Source organism: Anomalospiza imberbis, chromosome 10 (assembly GCF_031753505.1).
Source record: "Anomalospiza imberbis isolate Cuckoo-Finch-1a 21T00152 chromosome 10, ASM3175350v1, whole genome shotgun sequence".
In the NCBI taxonomy this organism is placed as follows: domain Eukaryota; kingdom Metazoa; phylum Chordata; class Aves; order Passeriformes; family Viduidae; genus Anomalospiza; species Anomalospiza imberbis.
The window spans coordinates 12,110,502-12,127,726 of NC_089690.1; the positions used below are offsets into that span (position 1 = coordinate 12,110,502).

Sequence of the window (17,225 nt, forward strand, 5' to 3'; positions counted from 1 at the left end):
CAGAATACATTTTTGCAAGAACAGTTAACAGTGACTCATGTTAACCTGACTCCAGCAAATGGTCTTTAAAGAAGAAATTGGTGCATACAAAGGCAAAGAAGCAAAATGTGTTGATTAAATGTTTCTGGAAAAACTGATGTAGCTCAGGTACTTTTCTGTTCTATTCCCTATCAGATGCATTCATCCCTGTTTTCATGTTACTGGGGAAGCTGCATTCAGTTCTGCACAGTCTCCTTTCAGACACACAGTCATCTCTAAATTCCCTGATTCCTATGCCAGAAATGTTTTCTTTTTTATTTGGAACTCTAATTCTCAACTGCCAACCCCAGTCTCCTGAAGCTTTCCTACTTATAGCATAGGTTTTTTCTCATAAATAGTGAGAATTCTCATTTCATAACCCTCCTCAGAATAAGAGAGGATTTTTACAGAGGCGAGTACAGTTGAGTACAGTTCTCTTCTTTTTCCTCAACTCACTGTGTTCCTCAAGCTGCAAGATTCTTAGCTGCATATGTTTCACAGCTCACTTTTACTCCATGAAGCACGGCTGAGATTTGCCCAGATGCTGCAAAGAATGCTTTACTTACTAGCAAACTTGGCTTCATTATGGCTTTGCTGAAGATTGAGTCTTCCTCAGTGGCTGGATAGTCTGATCTACTTTTGATAAATGCAGACACAGAGATCCATGTCACAGTCTTACGAGAATAAGTCCGAAAATCATCCTAAGTGGGTATAGAAGAGAAATGTCACAATTTGCCCCAAACACAGACCAAATTCACTTTCACCTTGAAGTCAATGATTACAGTAGCCTTTCTAGAGGACCGCTCTGGCTTTTTTTAAGGATTAGCCAACAGAAGCCTCCCAACACTTGTGGTTTAGAGAAAAATCATTAGAATAGGAACAGAACACTGTCCTGTCAAAATGTGAGTACTGCAAATACTTCTGTGACCACAGGTCTGGTGTTTGGCTGGTAAGAATGGAATGTGAACACCAAGGTCAAGATCTAAGGCAAACAGCACAGGACAATCTGAGATGCAGTGACCGTGCTGTAAAGGGAAGATCAAAAGGAACACAGCGCTATGCTGCAGAATGGATGTTTAGTGCCAGCACCTTTACAGTCACTCCTGAGTTAACACTTCATTGGAAGAAGTGTCAGCACTTCTGGCACCTTAGACAAGCTTTCACCACAAACTGAGTTCATGACCTTCCCATTTTTTATAAAGCAAGCTGAACATTAGAACTGCCTGATAACAAGGGTTGGTAGTACAGTCCGAGAGATTAGAGCGACTACTGACTTACATTCGGTGTGTGAGCAGTTTTGCAGTTAGGAAACTTTAATTGGAAAAGGGCAGAGTAAAAAAGATTTCTGTACCAAATATGAGTACTTTGGAATAATTTAATTATTAAAAGAAGAACTTTAATAATGTTTATATATCTTATTTGACTGCTTTTCTTCTTAAACTGGCCTTTTGTGTAGAATAACATTTATTTTCTGATATTTATCTTTAATGTAGATTTCAGAATGAGTAGACATTGGGATGCAGATTGAGATGGGAACCAGTGAATAACTCAGGTGCTCATCATTTGAACTAAAGTGAATCAAAATTCAATAACAAAAGTGAGTTAATAGGCTCTTACATTGCAAATGCAGAGATAATAATGACTTAAGAATTAAGGTCTTATGTGAAGCAAAAGATAATTCCAAGGATCAAGCTGATGAGATTACTTGTATCCTCATTAGCAGTTGCCATTACATTTGAGAACTGATATAATCATAATGTAGCAAAACAAAACAAAACTGTCATTATAACACAAAGAATCATGAAGGAAATCTTAAATTTTCAAACACTTAGAGCACATTTAAAAAAGCTTCTTGATAACAAGAATATACAATATGATTCAATTCCTGTTTAATTACACAAAAGATCATTTAAAAACTCATTTATTTGAAAAGTGCTTGACATGGCACATCTTTTAAAAATTGCACACAAGAATAGGTAATTAAAATGCAAACTGAATTGAAGATTAAGAAGGGATATTAAGCCTAATATGATGTTTTTAATAAAAGAAAAAAACATACCCTCAGACTATTAGGGTGCAGATTGTTTCATTATAAAGTATTCAACAGGCAGATCTGTGTTTTTCAAAACCTGGGATTTTAACTGCATACTGCTTTGCTCATTTAAGAAGGCAGGTCAAACACAGAAGGCAGTAAGTGATCCATTTTGTAATTGCAAACATTGAAAATGCCATTGTTCAGGAATCTTTGAAGCAGAACAAATCAAACTCTGCCAGCTCCTGGAGTATTCAGGCTCAGCTGGGATTCAGACCAAAGTCTCAGTTTACCTCTTTAGTGTTGCAGTAGCTTCCATGAAATAAAACCAAGGGTTTGCATATGTTGCAGTGTTTCAAAACAGTCCTCAGCAGGAAGAGACCTTTATTAGGAAACTACTAGCAAAATGTGCCAGCTCTGAAAGCATTAACTGCAGGATTGCAAGCTTATTGGACATGGGGAAGGGCTGATGGGAAATGGAAACAGAGCCAAGAAAACAAACAGTGTAGGCTTGGCCTCTTCTGTGAACTGATCCCTCATGACACACTTGGACATTGCTGGGGACACTGCTAGACAAACTTTTAATTTGGCCCAGTAGATAAATTTTGGCAAAGGGGGACATCTTCACCAGACCAGCCAAGTGAGGGAAATGGGATCTGCTGGATACTGCCAAACAAACAGACGCTTTAGAATCTGGAGCGCAAGGCTACAGTGTAGAAAGCACAGGGATGGTAGAAGGGAGGAGGAAGGACTGAGAACAAACAACAGCCTTGAAATGACAGATATTACGGGTTTTATCAGCCCAATGTCTTTCACCTTGTCTGATCAGCTGTTACACTCCATTCCCATCATCATCATCCACATAATTTGTGGGATATTTTGAAGGTCTTTAGATCAACAATGGTACACAAAAGATATTATTGCAGGAAACCAGCAATGTAAGAGATTTCAGCTAACTGGATGTTTACAGTTAACTCACCTTCCAAATAGCCACCTAGTAGGGACTAACTAAAGATTAAAGCAGACACCTACTGTTGTTCTAAGCAGAACAATATCCGCTTCTTCCAAGCTGCATCGGATGCAGTTTATCCACACATCCCACTCTGGCTTCCAGTAAAACAGCAGTCTCAGAGCCCCACAGGACAAGATGTATCCAGCAATGCACAAGGCCCTTCGCCAGCCTTGAGTTTTGTAGCCAAATATGTCCTGTACAGCAAAAAGAAGGCAAAAATCATTACTATTTCTCCTAAAGAAATTCCTGGAATACTATACCTTCCTGTCACTCGATGGTCTCCCAGAGCTGCTGTGCACAACTTGGCACAGACACAGCTTTTGTAACTGTAGCCCTCTTCCATGACAGCTCCAGTACGGGGATTTTGGAGCTTGCCAATATGCCATTGGCCTAACATCTAATGACAATAGTATTAATAATAACTGTCAGGAAGAGCATCTAATGAACACTTGCAGAATGCTTTTTGTGAAGGCCAAAGGAAGCTACTTCTTTTAGTTGTATGAGTATGTATAATTATTCCATTTTTAAAGCTGGGGAAATTGTTACAGTGAGGCAAGATGACTTGCCCAAAACATATCTGTCAGTATTACATTTTAAGAGCTGCAGGTCTTGGTACCATGGCCAAATTTCATCTCAGTACTGCTTGCAGGGACTCAGTAAATGTGAAACAAAATGTATACAGTGAATTTATAGAAAGATGCAGCCTAAGCTAAGATGGGAGATTCCACGGCTGCAATTACATCAGGTGACCAGGAGAATTTGCTAGCATAAGGGTTAAGGTTCCTCAATTCCTTCTTCTGAGTATGTTTGCAGCAACTGTGCAATCTGCTTCTGAGGATCAGATATCTGCAGCCGCAGATATTGCAAGATCCATCTATAAGGTGAGAAGAAAAGGCAATGTAATTGTAAGGATGACTAATGCATAATTCCTGGTTCTGTGCTGGTGTCTTTGCTTGTTATGTGAAATGCAGGCCCTGCCCAGTGGTTCCACATGCTGCCTCGGCACACCTGCTCTGTAGCATTCTCCAAAAGACAGACTCTGTCATCCTTGGCAATCTCCAAGAGGTTTCTAAGGGGAAGAAGTCGGCAACTGTGAGGAAAAAGTATGGTAAAAAACACAGGAGAGCGGTCTGCACTGCACAGAACCTAGTTATACCACCTGTGAGATGCACACACAGCATTTTCAAAGGCTTCTATAATTTCTGAGCAGACCAAGATAATAACTCTGCAGCAGATAGAAGGAAGCCCATGGAGGACACCAGACAGGCAAGTCTGCTAGGAGGTAGTTGGTGTGGCAGTCATGTGCAATTAATATTCACATGCTCCTATAACAAGGTAAAGGTCTCCATTCAACTCTCTCTAGCTGTAACCTGACCAAAAAGGTTAAAGAAATTGTGTCAGCACCAGCATATAGAATAATACATAGGACAATGTGAACTTACTCTTAACAGCAAATGCTTACTAGCAGGATCCAGATTGCTTACTAGCTTGGATCCAGACTTCACTCGTCAGCAAGGCAAAGGATCTCCCAAGGAGACAGAGACACCTAAGTGAAGAACTGTTAAAAGAACACGCCTTTGGACTTCCTTCAGTATATGGCTGGACCTGGAATAACAGGAATAGTATTTTCTAATTGGGATGGGCATGAATATCAGGGTGGGGAAGAACAGGATTACTGCCATGTGCATCTAGCTTCTGCCCGTGAATCACTCCTTTAATTTTCAGTTTTTGTGTCTTACACCCAATGTCCGAGAAGTCAGTAAGGCTGCACTAATAGAATTAAAAGAGAGGGTGGATGCTCTGCGTATGATTGGCAGTCATTTTGGATCATCATCTGTTGGCAGTGTTCTTCACTGAAATGTTCAATGGTTTCCCAAGTCTGACACAACAACATAACCATAAAACTAGAGCAAACTCTGTATTTCTCTGTATTTTTGCCTAGGAAACCATTCACCAATATATGAAAGTATGTATCTGAGTCCCCCTATGCCAGCATATGTTTTAAGGCCTTTTTTCCAGAGTAGTTTAAACTCAAAAAGTGATTTGAATCTATAGATTCCAAGACACTCCCCAGAACCAAGCATGCATCAGTATTCCTCATCTTGAAATACAGAAGAGAGGCAAACAAGGAAAACAGCTCATCTTGGAAGAAAAAAACATGCTTTTTAAGATATACATTATGCTGTATGCTGGATCTTGCTGCTTCTCACAAGGGACCTTCCTGAGACAGACAGAGAGACAGATAGATAGAGGGATACCACTGAGCTGTTCTGACCCTTCAAGGGCATGATTTGCCATATGAACAGAGGTGTTGGTTCAGGTTTGTTGGTTCATGTCTTGAGGAGTGTGACGTTTCTGAATACAGCTGTTTAGGAGTTCTACAACGAGTAAGCTGAGAAAGAATAAACATCAGGTGTTAACTGATGCATCTAGATGTCCATGAAGGAATCTAATGCCAAAGCAGTAATTTCCCACATTTTGGAAATGCCTGGAGTGGGTCACCTGGGCCACGTCACTGAGAAGTAAAGCTAGGCAGGGAAATAGACTGAGTTGCAAATTTGACTTGTGCCAAAGTCCACTGAGCCAGAACCTTTCAAGCTTAACTTCAGTACAGAATGTTCTGTTAGGTTGAGGAGTTTTTTTCTGGCCCTGTGCTTTCATCTGGAAGGATTATAGCAATGAATGCTGCATTCATAAGAAAAAGTTAATACATGAATAACTCCTTGTTGAAGTAGAAACTTCTCACTCATCAGATAAGTCAAAATGAAATTCTTTAGAAGAATTCTTAAAACTATTATCTTCCACGAAAAGGTGAATATTAGACCCATAACAGAGGTATCCACAATGTGCATGAAGAAGGGAGGAACAGACGCATGATGCAGGTTTGTTTAGCCACATGAATGACTTGTAGTAATTAGGGTTTAGAAATTCTTGATTCACTCGGCCTCTGCTAAAAGGATCTCTAAGCAAATGCATGTCCACTATGGCAAACGATACTTTCAAGGCTGGCAGAAGTCCTGGTGACAGGATGCAGTGAGGGCATGTCTGTCAGGTTAGTTTTATGTTATTAAGAAAATAACTTTTGCTGTGTTTCATTTCAATGTGCTGGTGCAGACATGCTTCTTTTCAAGAGGATCTGACGAATACAGATTTGCACCTTGACAACTTTTCTAATGCATAAACAAGTTTTTAGAGCTAAATGAGTGCATTTGGCATATAAAACAGTTCACAGTCAAAATTCTGGGTTCTTGAGTGCATCAGACTAGAAAATGGTGGAAAATAAAATGAAGATTAGCTGTCTGTAAGACTCCTCATGGAAGGTAACACCATCTACAGAATAGGCTGGTATAAAGAGTTCATCTCATCTCTATAGAATAATTTTTAATAAATTGTAATGTATAGTAAAATTTTGTTTCCTCATCTGTTAACATCCCTTTTCTTTTGAGACTCACAGCAGTAGACGAGTGATTGTAACAAAATGGTTTGACTTGTTAGTCAAGGGTCTGAGAAGGGGCCAGGATTATTGGACAGAAAAAGCTGCCAGACCTGCTCAGTTGGCAAGTAAGGTTCTTAGCTGCTTTTACAATCACACAAAGCCAGCATTCAAGGGCTTATCACTCTAGTGTCCAGCAAGTCTTTGTTACTTATGTTTAAAATAAAAATTGCCTCTAACTGCCAGGTCATCTGCACAGCAGAATTTAAATGCAAATGTCAAACAAATTCAAGCACATTTTTCTTTGGTGAAAACAAAGTCTGTAGCTACCACCAGGGAATCTAAACAGTGGCTGTGAATGGTCATATTTCTGGCAACCTCAACATCAGGTACTCTATTATGAACAACCTGTTGCTATAACAACAGATAATAGGATTAGACTTGAAAGACTGCCTACGTTTCACAAGCAATTTAATAACTGATTCTCATTCTTACCAACCAGAACCTGTTTCATCAGAGGTTTGTTCTTGTTCTCTCCGAAACCAATACCAACATTCACTATTGTTCCATTAGCAACAAGCTTGTACCTTTCAGATTTTATTTCAATTTTTAAAGTTACATTTTTCAATTTCAAAGTATATAAAATTCCTGTATCAGATTCCCTTCAGAACTGTAGCATATCAAAGGAGGCAGACAGCTGCCAAGATGCAGTGGTAAACTGGGGTGCACCAGCTGACTGACTGCAGTTCTCCCATTCCTTCAGCCACAAGCAATGGGGGAACACATGCTTAAGACAGGCTACTGGCAAATCCTTCCCAAAGCAGCAGCCTGTCAAAGTCTATCACAATCTTCTGCATTGCAAGACTTAAGCTTTACACTTTAGGTTTTGTGCAAAGGGAATGACTATTCCCAAGCTGTGCAGAAAAGAACATCAAATTGGCAGAGAACATTAAGCTGTGGTTTTCCTTCCTCTTCATATTCCACAGTAAATGTAGTTCTCCTCAAAATCTTCAAGCAGATTTTTCTGGAGGGAAGTATACTATTAGCCCTCTCTGAGGCAAGCTGCTGTGTCCAGAGTTCTTTCACACTACTAAGATCTTTCTGGTACTACAAATGGTTATGGAGAGAGAGTTTATCTCATGCTCTGAATACACTTTGCTAAGTTTTAGCTGCATAGCAGAAGAGTGAACTTTCATTCAAGCAAATGTTCTGCAGAAATTGTAAAGTTATCCCAAAGACATAAACAAGGATATACAGGTTAGATTTCCTTAGTCAGAGTGATTACTCTTAAATCCAGGACTACCAAGCACCTCAGCTGTACCAAGAAATGGAAATACAGAAGAAAGCTTCAAAGCATTTCTTCTTATTAGAGTTCCCCAGCTTTCCTCAGCAAACAGGACAGCCGATTCAACACAGGGAAGCATTGCACATCCAGAGTTCAAGAGAATTACTTACATGCTTTCAAATTACTTGAACTATTCCACTCTGGAAGAACCGGCACTTGCACAGTGTCAGCTGTTACATTATTAGACCAAGAGATCTGATCTTGTTTGGAAAGTTAAGAACTGCTTGCTAATAATTTGGTTCAGGTAGATTAAACTGACTGTTGAAAACAACATCAAAAAATATTTTTCATGGCTTTGAATTTTAAAAAAGTAATTCTCTTTACTTCATGTATTCTTCTTCATTCCTCTACTTAAAGAGAGCCTTCTTCTCTTTCTTCACAACTCTCATTTACATACTACTTTCTTTTTTCCTTTCACACAAATACACACATTAGCTGTTCTCTTTTTTCTATACACACATTGCTTTTTTTATCATCCTCTTACAGTACCTCATACATCTTCAGGGATATCTTCCTCTATCTCATACTTTTTTTCTCTCTTACATCTATGTAATAAACATACACACATTCCTGCCTAATTTAGCATAATTTGGCTACAGTTTTAATTGCATTTTCTACTCGAGTGCTTTACAAGTCTTTTTTCTTCAATTTCCATTTGGAAACCCCAGGTGAGTGAGCACTGATCCTACTCACTGCAGGCATGGAGAGCATGGCAACTGCCAGACACTCTGGATTCACAGACATCCTGACTGACTCTACACTGGGCACACACAGCAGCTGTGCATGGAAAACCTCAGATTCACAGATCCCTGAGCACCAGATTCAGAACACATGGGCTCAGTATGATACTGGTGAGAAATAAAAACATCCTTGGGATAACTGGCTCCATGCAAGCACAGCTCAGGTGTCCAGCTGGAAATGCACAGCTGGAAGTGAACATTCAGGGTACAATAGTGTGACTGTACGCAACACCAGACAATCCACTTAAACCTAATTAGCTCCAGCTCAATTCTGGCATTGCTAGAGACAGCACCAATAGTGGCGAGAGCACAACAGGGTGTTTATAGTCCTAGAAGGACAGGGCAGGGTGGAGCAGAGGCACAAACCCAGCAGCTGTTTGGAGCTGGGGAGCAGTGGCACATCAGCACCAGGGCTAGAGCCAGGAGCGGGGTGCTACCAGCACGTTTAGTAACTGGCCGGCGGAGCCAGTCGGGTTCTGCACTGCACGGAGCTAATTAGTCCCCACCCGCGGAGCCAGTGCCTTGTGCTTCCTGCACTGCTCAGTTCATGCTGCTGGGTGACTCTCTACAGCATTCCCCAGGTTTGCATTACGCAAAATGTGGCATCTCCCCTTCCCTGGATGGCTGAGAGAGCTGTCTGAAAATCTACATTTTTCTTTGCAAGATAACAGGTATCCACGTTTGCACATGACACAGTCTCTCACTAGAACAGGAATGTCAGTGAGGAGATTTTGAAGACTTTTCCAGGATTTCTGAAAGTGAACAGTTGTGTCAACTTGTAAGTGACTGTGTTTCAATAGCTTTGCTATTGAAATCCTGCAGGCACTCACAGCAGTGCTCCAGTGGCTCTGCAGCACAGGAATTTTGAGAAGCACTGCATTTACCAGATATGCCTAAGAACTGTTGTTGTACACCTGCATGGTGGATCTGATATCTCCAGCAGAATCTGTTAGAGGGACAGAATCCATGTGAATAGCTGACTCATAACACACAGTAATGGCAAAGCAGCGCAGAAGCACTGCATGCACTTCATTCGTGTACTGGCATTACTACGTAAGAGCATTGCCATGCAGGAGACCAGAGACTTTTGTGTTAACACAGGGCTTATTTCCAGATGTTACAAAATGCATGCAAACACATTTCTCCCTGGGAAACTCTGGAAAGAAATACAGTATTTCAGTATTTAGGAATCCCAGCTTCTGAGATAGTGCTGGCAATTCAACAGACTGCATTTATCAGTAATTTATGCAAACATAACAGGTGTTTTTATGTTTTGGAGAAAGCCAAGGTTTCCAGTTCTCTAACTGGAGCTAATGCTGAAGACCTGGCTGTCCAATGGTTGGGGATGTCAGCCTGGCCCATCCCTCAAGCTCATATTAAACCATCTCCATCTAGATTTGTAACATCACATGAATAATCTGTTGAGCCATCATCCCCTGTTGGAGGGTATAACCAGTTAAATCCAATGGACACAACCAATCTTCTTTTCTTTCTGCTAAAAAAAAAAAATCCCTTTCTAACTGTTATGTTTCTGCCAAGGAAACACTCCAACTAGCAATAACTCAATTTCAGTCTGTAGCATTTTATTGCAGAACACGTACCACCTTCTGCTTCAAGCTAAGAAAGACCTAGACAGAGATACAACTCACCATCTCATTCTCTTCTCCCTGGTTAAGCTGTGCATAATGGTTCTTGGCAGGATCTTCCCCCATGAAATGACCCTCTGGAGACTTCCTACAGCACCCTCAGGACAGGTCTTCAGCATAGTGTGCTTGAACTTCTACATTGAGGAAGTGCTCTAAGTACACACCTTCCTTACAATTCTGATGATGTTTGAAGTAGGGAGCTCCTCCCTCTCTGGGGTTAGCAGGTAACACTTTATCCCTCCTCCCTCCATTCTGTTGTTGGAGTTTTGCAATTGTGAGGGCTCATGCAGAATTCAGTCAAAAATGCAAGAAAGAAAAAGTTCAATCTTACAAGTGTTTTCCACAATATGACTCCAGAGCATAACTCTGGTAGGTGCAAGCAAGCACTGTTGGCACAACACTTTTAGGGGAGGGCAAGAGGGGAGTATTTTTCTTCAAGAGATTATGGAATCACTGGAGACCAGGAGTGTGTCCAAATAACAAAATAGCCATTGCTGTTGTTAACATTCTTAGCAACCAGTCTGAGCTAAGTGGCCAGCAGTGATCTCCACATATGCAGTAGAAAATAAATCAAGCTCTGGCACTGTAAAAAGGGACCCCAGTTTGTGCAGGTGGATTTATACACTGACTGTGTGTCAGGATTCAGCCAGGTAGGAGCTGTAACGAGGACCTTTATTCATTATTGAGAATATCCTCACAGAATGTCTTCTGACCTCGCCAAACAGTTTTGGGAGATATCACTGAGGTTATTTACTCACTCCTGGGGAAAACTGGAGTTTCACACTGATGTCAGTAAGCTGGATAAGATGTCTCTGACCTTTAAATCAGAGCCAAAAGGAAGCTGGCAGAAAAACAACACTGAGAGTTTTGCCACCTCTTTTTTTTTGCATTTGCTGATTAATCTTGTGATTCATTCCCATTCCACTACTATTTCCTTGTACTTTGCTACTTTTTAAGAAGTTACACAAGAAATATTTTAGGAGTGAGGTCAGGAAAGGCAAACCTGTTCTTCCAGCAAGTATGTTAAGAAAACTAAAACATACTTCTAGGGTGACTGAAACAGATCAAGAGGTATCAAGGTAGTTCCTATTCCTCAGCATTTTGCTGCTGCAAGGCATGGACTTGTACAAGTCCATACCTCAAGTGACAGGAAAGACCACTGCCTATCCTCGAGTGGGCAGGCTCAGAGAAACTGAAATGGAGAAATGCAAGAAACAGAGAAGAGAAAATGAAGGAATTAGGTCAGTTAATACAAACAGATGTGCACCCATGGCCAGCACAGGGACAGGTGTGTTTGAAAATGCTGGTGATAAGCACTGGAGGCAAGTTGTTCTGCCTTGACACCTACCACACCTCCAAAAGGAGCCCAGACCAGAGGCTGGACTGACAAGGATATATCTGTACTAAGCTGTGTAAGGGTGATTTATTGCACAAGATCAAGGGGAAAGAAGGTTCTCTCCAGACCCAGCTTCAGTGCTACCCTCTCCTTCCTCCCACTGCAACTTGCTCTGAGCCTCTCAACTTACCATTTTATTCTTCTGAGACCAAGCAAAGGGAACTCCAGTTATTATATGAGAGTCACAGTATAAACTCAAACTAAAAAAGAACATATTAAATTCCATTTCTGATAAACCTGATTACATGGGGGAAATGAGCATTGCTATCTTGAAGCTGTAACAGACAGGAAAAAACTGCAAAGGTGCCTTTTCTAAGGCAGGCTGATGATTTTGGGAAATGACTCATTATTTTGGGAGGTGCTAGGGGTGAAAAACAGGACGGTCACACATGCTTTTTCTGCCTGGTCAGCTTTTGCTGCTTGCTGCTGCTTTGCTCTTTGTGTCTGTAGCAGACTAGGGTGCAGCAGGGATCCTTGGATGCTCTGGCACAGAGATGAGAGATGCAGAGCTCCCACCAAAGCAGGGTCTCCAGGGAAGAATAAAGGCTCATACAATCTTTTCACTATTCGTAGTTTTATTCCAGCTCCAAGGTGCTCTGCACTCCTAGAGAACACCCTTGTAGGAGTATTTATACCTTCACAACTGAAAACAAAGAAAAAAAAAGGTTAAAGGTGCAAAACATTCATCATTTCCATAGTGTGACACTCTGTTATAACAATTCATCAAAGTGTTAATCTAGAACCAAAGAAAATAGTGACATTTGTTCATTTTCTTAAGCATGTTCACCAACACCTGGAGAAAAAGCAGCCCAAATTGGAACCTTTAGGAATATGATGCTCTCTGCTGTTCGGAGTAAGAATTACATAGTATATCTTCATAAAAAGTTATTTGTTAGCATGTCCTATGGAGTGTCGTCATTCATATTTTTAAATTGAAACTTGCCTTTAAAAAAATCATAGATAAATTACAAAAATAACTGGTCAAGCTAAAATATAAAAGCAAAGTAGGATTTAAAATATAGTCCCTTAAATTTATAAATAAATAGTCACAAAGTAGGCAAGCAAGAGACAAAAACACGAGCCTTACCTCAACCCAACTTTTATCCCAGTCCTGAAAATACATGTATGTATGTCATCCTTATATAATTTACTTTGTTTTGAAAAATCTCACAGTATAAACAGAAACCTGACCTCTAAAGCACCCCCAATCTCATTTTCTGTTTCTCAGTATGTGACACCCAGTTCTGGCCACATTACAGAAAGGAAGCTGTGAATCAACTGGTGACATTCCACAGGAGAGCACAGAGAAGAATGACAAAGGAGTCATAAAATATGGAAGAGGTACTTAGTATTGTTCTCTCTAAGGAAAAGGAGACTGAGAAGAGTCATGGCAACAGTCTTCAAACACGTAACCGGAGAATGTAATATTATCCATGTCCACTGTGGACATGTTACAAGAAAGATTCAGATCAGGCACAAGGGAATACTGCCTAATAAAGTCAGCAAGCACTGGCATTGCTAGGTGAACACTCCAATGTCTGTGGTCTTTAGGGACAGGTGTGGCATGCACTGCTCAGAAATGACCTAACCAGAGGTGATCCTGTGTGAGCACAGATGGACAGAGCTGAACTCTTCTGGTGCCACCTCTGCCTCCTGCTTCATTGTGGCCAGAAAATAACCCCAACAACTCACAGAAGCCCAGTGGGAAACACCTTGTGTTTTCCAGCTTCCAAGGCAGCGCTGCCACCATGTCATGCATTCCCCAGGCACAACAACAGCTGGGGATTCATGCGAATCTTATCTGTAACAGCGTGGAAGCCCCTGGTACCACCACCCGGGCCGGGCTTCACCTCAGCACCCTCTCCGGGCCTGCCCAGCCGGGCCGGGCCGCGCTGCGATGCCCGAGAGCAGCCGGGGCACAGGGACAAGACCCCGAGGCGATCCCGGGCGTGTGGGGAGGATCCAGAACCCCAGCGGGAGGGATCCATGACCCCGAGGTGAGGGAACCATGATCCAAGTGTGAGGGACCCCCGATCCAAGCGTGAGGGAGCCCCGATCCAAGCGTGAGGGACGCCCGATCCAAGCGTGAGGGACGCCCGATCCAAGCGTGAGGGATCCCCGATCCAAGCGTGAGGGAGCCCCGATCCAAGCGTGAGGGACCCCCGATCCAAGCGTGAGGGATCCCTGATCCAAGCGTGAGGGAGCCCCGATCCAAGCGTGAGGGACCCCCGATCCAAGCGTGAGGGATCCCCGATCCAAGCGTGAGGGATCCCCGATCCAAGCGTGAGGGAGCCCCGATCCAAGCCTGAGGGATCCCCTATCCAAGCCTGAGGGATCCCCTATCCAAGCGTGAGGGATCCCCGATCCAAGCGTAAGGGACCCCCGATCCAAGCGTAAGGGACCCCCGATCCAAGCGTGAGGGAGCCCCGATCCAAGCGTGAGGGACCCCCTATGCAAGCGTGAGGGAGCCCCGATCCAAGCCTGAGGGAGCCCCGATCCAAGCGTGAGGGACCCCCTATCCAAGCGTGAGGGATCCCCGATCCAAGCGTGAGGGATCCCCTATCCAAGCGTGAGGGACCCCCGATCCAAGCGTGAGGGATCCCCGATCCAAGCGTGAGGGAGCCCCGATCCAAGCGTGAGGGAGCCCCGATCCAAGCGTGAGGGATCCCTGATCCAAGCGTGAGGGACCCCCGATCCAAGCGTGAGGGACGCCCGATCCAAGCGTGAGGGACGCCCGATCCAAGCGTGAGGGATCCCCGATCCAAGCGTGAGGGAGCCCCGATCCAAGCGTGAGGGACCCCCGATCCAAGCGTGAGGGATCCCTGATCCAAGCGTGAGGGAGCCCCGATCCAAGCGTGAGGGACCCCCGATCCAAGCGTGAGGGATCCCCGATCCAAGCGTGAGGGATCCCCGATCCAAGCGTGAGGGAGCCCCGATCCAAGCGTGAGGGAGCCCCGATCCAAGCGTGAGGGATCCCCGATCCAAGCGTGAGGGAGCCCCGATCCAAGCGTGAGGGAGCCCCGATCCAAGCGTGAGGGAGCCCCGATCCAAGCGTGAGGGATCCCTGATCCCAGCGTTACACATCCAGCACTCCCGGCCGACCAGCCCCCGCGGTGCGCCCTCTAAACCCTCTCTCCTTCTCCGCAGCCGAGCCCGGAACCTTTGCGCGGTGAGGCGCGGTTTCCGGCGGGGCGGGCCGCGCGGACCGCGGTGCCCGGAAGCGGCTGCCGCTGCCCTTGCCCTCAGCCCGGCCGCGCTCCCGCGGCTCCCGGGCCGCTCCCGCTCCCTCCCGGCCCTTACCATGTGGCGGACGCGGGCGGCGGCGGCCTGGTAAGCGGGACGGGCCTGCGGCTGCTGCAGGCGGAGCAGCACAGCGGGTTGGGGTGCGAGGTGCGGGTGTGAGTGGCGCAGGGCTGGGCCTGCGGCTGCTGCAGGCGACAGCCTGGTAGCCCTGGCCGGGGCAGTTTCCCACCCTCCAGCTCCCCTGGGACCTGGGGGAGGCGAGTAGGAGGGAGCTGCTTCTCCCGCATTCTCGCCCTGGGGGGCTCAGGCCGCTGTCGTGTCCAGGCGTTGTCCCTCCCAGCAGCTGCCTTGAGTCCCGCTTGTTTTCCACCGTTCTACTACGGCATTCCCGGCTGGAGCAGTGGCAGTGACTGGTGGATAATAGCACGATGTTCCTCGGAAAATTTCATAGAGTCATGGAATGGTTTGGGTTGGAAAGGGAATGTGAAGATCATCTAGTTCCAACTCCTATTTGGGAGCAGCAGTGGGAAAATAAGCGTTGTGTGGTGCTGAGTGAGAAAGAAAATGCCACCGTGCTGTTTATTGGGTTGCGTTTGCTTTGTAATCACAGGCATAGTGGGCCACTTTTTTGTGTTTTGCAAGACAGTTATAATGTCAGTGCAGGGTTGCAGGTTGCAGGCCTGTAAATCAGGCAGAGCCACTCGTGTCTGGAAGGATAGTTTTTGTTATTGTTAAAACCAGCGTTGCAGAGCCTTGAAATTTGGACCTCATTCAGTGCTTCATTTAATAGCAGTGTTCTGCCATTCTTTCAGTCTGGCTGTACTTTTCATTGGAGAGCTCGAGGTGATTTCTTGGTCAGTATTCATCAGGAGACTTAGCAGCAGGAGGAGGGAGGAAATAGGAAATGGATGTTTGGGTGTGATAGAGGAGTAGTGGGGGTTTTGATGAATTACAAGGTTTTGGATGTGTAAGTAAAGCAGTTGAGTTTGAAATATGCAATAACACTCAAAAGGAAGTTGTGGATTGAGGTTTTGCCAGACAACTGTAGTGGAATTCAATTTGCCCTTCACTTTAAACACACAAACAATGCTATAAAACACAATGTGTTCCAAAAGAAAAATCAGAGAATAAAGTTAAATAATATTGCACAAAATGCCTTTAACCCAGGTGAAGAAGAATAATGAGGAGTGACTGCCATAGCATGTGCTACCACGTGGTCTCTGCTGAAAATAATAAATATCTAAAATGGTAATGACTGCAGAACAAAATAGTGAACAGCCCCATTATTGGCATGCTTCATACAGGCTTATCACACCCTGATTTAAAAACCTGGCTTCAAAACTGGGAAATTAAACATTTCAAGTGTGGAGGCCCTTTTATATTGGTTCTATTTGTAGCTAATTTCTGAGCCTTTTGTAATTCCATGTCCAAGAGGAGAAAGCTTTACTGGTTTAGGAATTGTTCTGTTCCTGCTTGTTAATCTCTTTCTAGGTTTCGTATTGCCAAAGCCCAGCCTTACAGAGATGGTTTAGTATAGCAGCAAAGGGTGTCCTTCACGGCCATAGTGGACTTGCAGAGCAGTCCCTGCAGTTCTTTACTGAGCTTTCCATTGCACTAAAGCAAATTTCTAAACTTACATCATTGGCAAAATTGGGCTTTAAGAGAGAAAAATGTCTGAATTCTGATTTTATCTTACCTTCCAAAAGCTCCGTTTCTGGATTAAAAGTCCTTTTTATGACAAAGTCTTTCACTTCTTTGGACATTAAGAATGTGCCTGTTGTTTCTAATACACTGAAAATCTTGAGGCAAAGAACTGTATAGGTCATAAAGCATGTTCTTAGAAAGTGCTGTAATATTTTCCACAAAGTATGATTCACTTGTTCTTGTTAAAATCTGTTAATTTAAAGTGGTTTAGGATTATGGGATTAGTAATTTGCCACTTCAGCGATATGAGTCACTTCTTTTTTTTATTTGTTCCATTTGGAAGTAAATACACTTGATAATATTGAAAACCCTGAAAAAAAAGCATCAAAGGGCAAGGTTTCATTTCAACTTTTAAAATTTCAAGCCTATAATTTCACACATATTTTGTATTCACTAAATGATTTATTATTAACCATTTTGATATGATGGTACATCCAAAAAATTACAGAAGAAATTACTATTTTTAGAGCAGTTGTCTTTTCCCTAAACTAACAAAATTGCCTTGAACCATTGCAGTGTGCAGATAGTGTAATCAAAAGTACACAGATTTTATTCCAGACCACGTGTTTGTATAACATAGGCAGGATTGATAAGGCTCCTGTGTTTTAACATGTGCTTTTTATGGCTGAGCTCTGCTTTCAGAGCCAAATCTTCCA

The 17,225-nt window shown here is 43.4% G+C and overlaps 2 protein-coding genes across 7 annotated transcripts in view; one reads left to right on the forward strand and one right to left on the reverse strand.

Annotated features, from left to right (window-relative positions):
• ATP13A4 (ATPase 13A4) overlaps window positions 1–10,594 on the reverse strand; it is a 37,159-nt gene extending 26,565 nt beyond the window's left edge. The window contains exons 1-3 of one of the 2 annotated variants that reach the window (XM_068200692.1): window positions 10,230–10,590; window positions 3,083–3,256; window positions 585–719 (exon numbers count right to left, since the gene is read on the reverse strand). In XM_068200692.1, coding sequence (XP_068056793.1) covers window positions 585–719; window positions 3,083–3,256; window positions 10,230–10,292 — 372 coding nt within the window. In that variant the 5' untranslated portion in view covers window positions 10,293–10,590. Of the gene's footprint in view, window positions 1–584; window positions 720–3,082; window positions 3,257–10,229 lie in introns of both variants that reach the window. The other variant, XM_068200693.1, reaches the window with a different exon arrangement.
• Window positions 10,595–14,803: 4,209 nt separating this feature from the next.
• The window catches only part of OPA1 (OPA1 mitochondrial dynamin like GTPase), a 49,111-nt gene continuing 46,689 nt past the window's right edge, over window positions 14,804–17,225 (forward strand). For 3 of the 5 annotated variants that reach the window (XM_068200697.1, XM_068200696.1, XM_068200698.1), the window contains exon 1: window positions 14,824–14,952. In XM_068200697.1, coding sequence (XP_068056798.1) covers window positions 14,924–14,952 — 29 coding nt within the window. In that variant the 5' untranslated portion in view covers window positions 14,824–14,923. Of the gene's footprint in view, window positions 14,953–15,815; window positions 15,837–17,225 lie in introns of those variants that run through there. The other 2 variants (XM_068200699.1, XM_068200695.1) reach the window with 2 other exon arrangements.